This window comes from Brassica oleracea, chromosome C2, assembly GCF_000695525.1.
Source record: "Brassica oleracea var. oleracea cultivar TO1000 chromosome C2, BOL, whole genome shotgun sequence".
Lineage (NCBI taxonomy): Eukaryota > Viridiplantae > Streptophyta > Magnoliopsida > Brassicales > Brassicaceae > Brassica > Brassica oleracea.
The window spans coordinates 2,951,884-2,959,070 of NC_027749.1; the positions used below are offsets into that span (position 1 = coordinate 2,951,884).

The window sequence follows — 7,187 nt, forward strand, 5'->3', positions numbered from 1 at the left end:
ATTATTTTTGACATAATTTGAGTTTTCGTTTACATCAAAACTTATCATATTTTAGGATAATTTTAATTTAAAATGTAATTTTTATATTTTTCAAACAAATTCTAAAAATATTTTTTTAATATTTTGTTATAATTGTTAAAAAAATATTGAGTTGCATTTCAAATAAAAAGGTAAAGATATTAAAAATATTATAATTAAAATATGTAAAATTTAATATAGTTTTAAGGAAATGGTCAAAAAAAAATTACATATAAAATAATCATGATTTTTGTTAACTGGGCGGATCATTATTTATATGATATCGCACACGAAAGAAAAATTTCTATTTTTAAAATTATCTAATTAACTTTATACTCATTTTTTTTATATGATATCACACATTCGTAAAAAAATTGATAGTTTAAGATGAAAAAAAAATATTTACTTAATGAATATAATATGAACGAATATTACAAATACATCATTTAATAAAAAAATATGGCGCGCGGATTAGGGTCTAATTTTAAATTAAAAAAAAAAAGAATCGATCCGCCGGTTTAGGGCGGGTGGGTTGACCCGCGAACCCAGATCTACCAGTGCAAGAGCGACGCTCCAATTTATTACAAGCAATAAAAACGTGTCAAATCAAATGAATCGCTGGTGACTAAACGACAACGTTTTCAGAACAGAGAACTGTTGAAGAGGTTTCAACAAAGTTTCCATCTTTGGCGTCTCACTAAACATTCTCCTCCTCCTCCTCCTCCGATGGCGGCTGCTGCTAGGGTTCAGTGTCATAACAATACCTCTTTCACCGGATCACCACTCCCCCGCCGCCACCACAACTCGTCGACGCTACACGCTTCTCCAAATCGCGTCAATTTCACACCGCTGAAATGGATCGGAGACGGCTCATCCTCCTGCACAAGGACGGTTTCAGGTCGACCCCTCAAAGGCGGCGGCACCACTACTGTACGAGCTGCGTTTGAAGAGGAGAAGAAGACAGACGCGGTCAATGAGGTAGCAGAAGAGAAGAGGAGATTCACGTGCGTGATGAAGTTCGGAGGATCGTCGGTGGCGACGGCGGAGAGGATGAGGGAAGTGGCGGATTTGGTTTTGACGTTTCCTGAGGAGAGTCCCGTCATTGTTCTTTCCGCGATGGGGAAGACTACTAACAACCTCTTGCTTGTAAATGCTGTGAAAAGACTCTCTCTTTGTGTTCTCTGTTAGTATTCAAAGTTTTTGTTTTTGAATTTTTTTTATTTTTTTTGTGGTAGTGAAGGCGGGAGAGAAGGCTGTGAGCTGTGGTGTTTCTAATGCTTCTGAGATCGAGGAGTTGAGCGTTATCAAGGAGTTGCATCTCAGGTTTTGGTTTCATTAATTTGGTCCAATGTTCAAGAAATCGCTACGCTTTAACTAGGTTCTCTATATAGAGGATCAGAGACTAGGCAGATTATAGATGAGCACAAGTGTTAACAAATTATTGATTTATTATATATATATATTACATTTATATCACTTTTAAGTTTTTACGCTTAATTTTAAAATTATTTTGATAAATTATCAAAATTAAATATTAAAATTAGACAAGTTTATTGATTTGTACTAACATTATTACTTAATTTAACAGGTTTAAAACGATTTAGAAGGGTTTGAATAGTATAAATCGGATTTTTAGAAAATTCGGCCTAGACTGATTCTTAGAACCATTTGGTCCGTTGAGTATCCTTTTCTCTGCTAGCCGTTGGTTTTGATAAAGAATGTGTTTTTTGTTGTTGTTGGTTGTTGTTTCAGGACAGTGAAGGAGCTCGAGATCGACCCCTCTGTTGTTTCGTGTAAGAATTGTTTAGTTTGGTTTGTGTAACTTGTAGAACTTTCCCAACACTTGGAGCTTCCTTCTTGCTATTTTTAGTAAGGCTCATACATTGAATGCTTTTTTTATTTTCTAAAAAAAAAAAAAAAATTTGCAGCATTTTTGGAAGAACTGGAGCAACTCCTGAAAGGTATAGCCATGATGAAGGAGCTGACACTTAGAACCAGAGACTACTTGGTATCTTTTGGAGAGTGCTTGTCCACAAGGATTTTTGCGGCTTATCTTAACAAAATTGGAGTCAAGGCACGCCAAGTATGTCCATCATCATATTTAAGTAATTTTGTGTTGATATCTTGGTAGATTAGGCTAGAAATGTTCAATCTAGATTATTTCGCTTCAGGTTCAGCTATGGTTTCTTTGAGACTTTGAGTTGGGTTCCCTTGTCAAGGAGCAATAATAATGAATGTTTGGGACTAGTCTAGTTGTTCACTTTTGCTCCAGCTCGCAAACAAAGCTGACTAGACTATTGATTTTGCAGTATGATGCATTTGAAATTGGTTTCATCACAACGGATGATTTCACTAACGGAGATATCTTGGAAGCAACTTATCCAGCTGTTGCCAAGAGATTATATGATGACTGGATGCATGATCCTGCTGTTCCAGTTGTAACAGGTTTCCTTGGAAAGGTATTGCTAAATAATTCACAATCTACAGATAACCAAAGATTGTCATTTCAATGTTTTTGTGTCTTGCCTAATGAATACATTCAATAATAGGGTTGGAAAACTTGTGCGGTTACTACCTTGGGGAGGGGTGGCAGTGACTTGACGGCAACCACAATTGGTAAAGCATTGGGTTTGCAAGAGATTCAGGTTTTTTTCCATTGCCTCAAAGCTCAATGTGTTTTTTTTTTTCAGAAACGATGTATACATCTCTGTTAAGTTTGTTTTTTCATTGAGTAGGTGTGGAAAGATGTAGATGGTGTTCTAACATGTGACCCTACTATTTATAAACGAGCTACACCAGTACCATATCTAACATTCGATGAAGCAGCCGAGCTAGCTTATTTTGGTGCACAGGTTGGTCTCTACTTGTATGCAAGCAATAATGCTCAAATCCAGTTTTGACATATGAAAGTTTGTTGCAGGTGTTGCATCCACAGTCAATGAGACCAGCAAGAGAAGGTGGGATTCCTGTTAGGGTTAAAAATTCTTATAACCCTAAAGCTCCTGGAACTATCATCACCAAAACAAGAGACATGACCAAGGTTTATAGAATCTCCTGATTTGTCTTTACATGTGAGAATTTTCATTAAAAACCAAAAGTTATACTTCTTGATATGACAGACGGTTTTAACGAGCATTGTTCTGAAACGCAATGTGACCATGCTGGATATAGCAAGCACCCGGATGCTTGGTCAAGTTGGCTTTCTTGCCAAGGTAATAACATACATTGCAAGGTCCGTTACAACTATGGTCTGCTTCAGTCTATAATCTAACATCGCCTGCGTTTCTCCACTCTTTTTGGTCAGGTATTTTCGATATTTGAGGATCTTGAAATATCCGTAGATGTTGTTGCCACTAGTGAAGTCAGCATATCTCTGACACTGGACCCGTCAAAGCTTTGGAGCAGGGAACTGATTCAACAGGCAAGTTCATGTCGAATCCTCAACACTTTGTGCTTTTCAGAGGCCTTATCTTTGTTCCTTGTAAACAGGAGCTTGATCATGTTGTTGAAGAACTTGAGAAAATTGCAGTTGTGAATCTCGCAAAAGGAAGAGCAATCATCTCTCTAATCGGAAATGTTCAACACTCCTCCCTGATTCTAGAGAGGGTTAGATCTCACCTCCTTGATGGTTCTTCTCACAGAGTAACAAACATTTCTAAATATATTTTTTTTAAACTTCTGACAGGCGTTTCATGTTCTTTGGACCAAAGGCATCAATGTCCAGATGATATCACAAGGAGCATCCAAGGTAAACATTTCCCTTATAGTAAATGATGCTGAAGCTGAAGGATGCGTTGAGGCTCTTCACAAATCCTTCTTCGAGAGCGGTGACCTCTCAGAGTTATTGATACAACCCAGACTTGGCAACGGGTCACCTGTCAGGGCAATGCAAGTAGAGAACTGACTTGACTAGCTCATTGCTTGAATCTGCAGTTTCCATCAAGAACTGCTTGTTGTCCACACGTTTAGTTGTTCCACGTTTAGGCTAGTGAACCGCTTGCCATCTTTTCATTTGGTGTGAGAACGATCTCTTGGACCATTTTTTATTTAGCGTGATGAAATATTAACCAATAAGAGAATAAGAAACATATTGGGATGTAACTACAGATGCTTGAATAGGTTTTGGTACAAGAACATTTTAGGCTAAAAGCTGTGGAGTTGTGTAAGCATATGGACAAGCTCATCACTCGAAGGCCTATCTGCAGGAAAGTCAGAAAGGCAGACGATGGTGATCCGTAAAGCCATTAACATCTCGTCTTCCTCCACTTCTTCACCAAGTATACTCTCATCTAACGCTTCTCTTGCTTCCCCTGATTGCTGCAAATGCTTCAGCCACAGTCCTAAGCTGCCTCCGCTTGCACCTTCTACACAGAAAGGTTGCGTCGGGTCTTTTCCGGTTAAAAGAACACCCAATATCATCCCAAAGCTAAACACATCGCTTTTCTCTGTATATCTGTTCACAAGGAGTTGCATACCAACGTTAGTTTAGTAAAAGAGAAGAAATTGCCAAGGTTTGGATTCGGATCCAGATGTCTATGAACTGCTAATACCCGCTATTTTTTGGTTCCTAAAAGTTTCGGATCAGTTTTGGGTATTTAAGACTAGAAAAACCAAAAATATCCTAAACCCGAAAAGATACCCGGAAACTTGAAAAGATATCCAAGATATTCAAATAGTCAAAAATGAATGAAATTCTACTCAAAATTTGATCCAAAACCCGAATATCCAAAATTTTGTCCGATTACCAATATATATGTTTGAAAATCTAAAGTTTTATCCGAAACTAAAACTATATCCAAAAATCCGAGCTAGAAAATATCCGTAATACCAAAAATATGCCAAAACACCCGTATATACCTAATATATACTCACAATTTCAAGTATTTTGGATATCTCATGGGTCGGGTCTAAAACCCGTGAGTCCTCCACAACAAGGCTCAATGAGGTAAATTGGCATTATCCGCAGCCGACCCGAACTGGTTTTCTGGATCGGTTTCGGTTCGGGTCCGGATAAAATGTGTGGGCCTAAGAAGAACTAGGAAGTGATGGTGTTTGATTATAAGCATTAAGCACCTGTTACTTTGAGATGACTCAGGAGCAGAGTAGCAAGACACTACTGATGTCTGTGAACTAGGCATGATCTTAGCCAACCCGCAATCAGTAAGCCTAGGCTCAAACTCAGAATCCAACAACACATTCGTAGGTTTCAAGTTATAATGAAGAATCTGTTGCTCCTCACAGCCGAAATGAAGATACTGAAGCCCTTTCACAACCCCAACAGCAATCCTCAGCCTAACCTCCCAACCAAGCTCCATCTCATTCCCTCTAACTTTACTCATCACATCCTCAAGACTACCGTTGGGCATGTAATCGTAGACGAGAGAGAACTCATCCGATTCGCGGACGTAAGCTCTAAGGCTCATGACGTTCCTGTGCCTTAAACCAGCAAGAAGCTCAAGCTCCTTCTGCAGCCTTCTCTTAACCGACTTGCTAGCTGCTCCTCCTTCTGGTGAGCTGTAGCTTAGCTTCTTTACCGCAACCACTAGACCGTTATCGAGCACCGTCTTGTGGTATTTACCGTTAGGGTCCGAGCCAAGGAGGTGGATGCTGTTACCGAGAGCTGCGTGGAGAGACTTTGGTGTGATCTTGGGGGAGAAGACGACGGGGCCTTTGAGGATTGGTGTTTGTTTCATGTACTTGACGATGCAACGGACCAAGAAGGCTAAGGCTAAAGCCGAGAGCAGCCCTGTTAGAACACCTGAGACGATGCTAAGTAATATAACCTTGGAAGTGATTCTTGATTCGAGTGATGTAGCTTGAGTTGTGGATAAGTGTTTCACAGCTCTTCGCCGACAGCTTGAGGTTGTGGCTGTTGTTGAAGTGAAGGTTAAGAAGAAGAGTAAGAGCAGAGAGAGAGTGTTGATGTTTCTTCTTGTTATTTGCTCCATTAAGATTCCACAAACAAATCTGTTGAAAGGTGCTAAAGAGAAGCAGGAGAAAGTTAAAGACTTTTTTTTTGAAGCTACAGTGAAGCTCTCTCACTCTTATCCTCTTCTCATAAACCACATATTCTCGAGAAAACCAATGAGAAACCTCCAAGAAAAAAGAAGAAAAATGGAATTTAACTGGGAAGCTTCACAAAGAAGATGAATGGAATCATTGGCTCATAGATTCTTTATCTTAAATTCTCTCTATTTTCCTCTAATATTAAAAAATAAATCTAATTTTTTTAGTAAGAAGCTTACATAAACAAAACAAAAGCATAAGACTTTGTTTATCTAAAGAACACAAACTCACACTCTCTCTAGACTCTCTTTCCAAGAGACGGTATCTGCGAGACTGTGCTCTCTCTTCTCTAAAAAAGCATGACTGAATCAGTTACAGACAAAAATGGGGTTCCCGCCAACTCATATGTCAGATGGGTCCCAGCGCTGGCTCCACGTATGCGGGAAGAAAAGCAAGACATCGTGTCCCCGTGAGGAGGAGGAGCTACTGTGGAGAAAAGCAGATCTTAACCGTTGAGTTAGATAAGCCACGTGAGATGTGGACCGTTGGATGGGGGAGTCTCGGAGATAGTATGTGCACTTTGTGTTAGCGTGTGAGAATATATTATCATACAATTACAAAAGTGGTTCGGTTCTCTTTGTGTTGTCTGAGAATAATTTGCTTTCTCCTTTCATCAATGTCCTTTTGTTTTTTTTTGCTAAAGGAAAAACCTTTATAAGGAGTGCTTTTATTCGAAGTCAGGTTTTGTTAGGGTTTATAATCAGTGGGATGCAAAATCAAAATACTCAAAATGAGTAGTATAGTGATGAGATCTGGTAGGACCAACATGTCTTCTTTATGTTTTTTGGCTTATTAGCTAGCTGTCCCAGCCGGGACAGAATAGCCTAGTGGTAACACTAGAGTGAACTGGAACCCAAGGCACCTGGGTTCGAGTCCTCTGGGATTCCGGAGACCGCCCGTGACAAAAAAAAAAAGAAGCTAGCTGTCCCATAGGAAAAGGATGATAGCATCAACAAAGATCTTGAGGTCCAGAGTTTGTATGGATCTTTGTAGGGGGAGATTCGAAACCAAATCCAAACGCAAATTATATATAGCTAATGAACTGGGCTCATAATGGGTCCAAAAGTAGGAAATTTGATTATTTCAAGCTTAATTCATAAAAT

The 7,187-nt window shown here is 39.1% G+C and overlaps 2 protein-coding genes across 2 annotated transcripts; one reads left to right on the forward strand and one right to left on the reverse strand.

Annotated features, from left to right (window-relative positions):
- Window positions 1-656: 656 nt before the first annotated feature.
- Window positions 657-4,119, forward strand: LOC106327270 (aspartokinase 1, chloroplastic-like). Its single transcript, XM_013765383.1, has 12 exons — window positions 657-1,164; window positions 1,259-1,341; window positions 1,771-1,811; window positions 1,947-2,101; window positions 2,328-2,477; window positions 2,568-2,663; window positions 2,754-2,870; window positions 2,939-3,058; window positions 3,138-3,230; window positions 3,323-3,439; window positions 3,508-3,624; window positions 3,704-4,119. Exons 1-12 carry the CDS (start codon window positions 745-747, stop codon window positions 3,920-3,922), a joined length of 1,728 nt encoding a protein of 575 aa, XP_013620837.1. The 5' UTR covers window positions 657-744; the 3' UTR covers window positions 3,923-4,119.
- Window positions 4,090-6,304, reverse strand: LOC106327272 (inactive leucine-rich repeat receptor-like protein kinase CORYNE). The gene is made up of 2 exons (XM_013765385.1): window positions 5,092-6,304; window positions 4,090-4,471 (listed from the first exon to the last, which is right to left on the reverse strand). The coding sequence occupies exons 1-2, from the start codon at window positions 5,964-5,966 to the stop codon at window positions 4,162-4,164; spliced, it is 1,185 nt and encodes a 394-aa protein (XP_013620839.1). The 5' UTR covers window positions 5,967-6,304; the 3' UTR covers window positions 4,090-4,161.
- Window positions 6,305-7,187: the final 883 nt, after the last annotated feature.

What these genes read in the sequence shown, in the direction of transcription:
- LOC106327270 (XM_013765383.1), top strand. Translation starts at nt 745, where the DNA reads ATGGCGGCTGCTGCTAGGGTTCAGTGTCATAACAATACCTCTTTCACC. An exon ending in ATCAAGGAGTTGCATCTCAG is followed by an intron (nt 1,342 to 1,770) that starts GTTTTGGTTTCA and finishes TTGTTGTTTCAG; the next exon opens with GACAGTGAAGGAGCTCGAGA. An exon ending in TAACAGGTTTCCTTGGAAAG is followed by an intron (nt 2,478 to 2,567) that starts GTATTGCTAAAT and finishes ATTCAATAATAG; the next exon opens with GGTTGGAAAACTTGTGCGGT.
- LOC106327272 (XM_013765385.1), bottom strand. Translation starts at nt 5,966, where the DNA reads ATGGAGCAAATAACAAGAAGAAACATCAACACTCTCTCTCTGCTCTTA. An exon ending in GAGTCATCTCAAAGTAACAG is followed by an intron (nt 4,472 to 5,091) that starts GTGCTTAATGCT and finishes CCTTGTGAACAG; the next exon opens with ATATACAGAGAAAAGCGATG.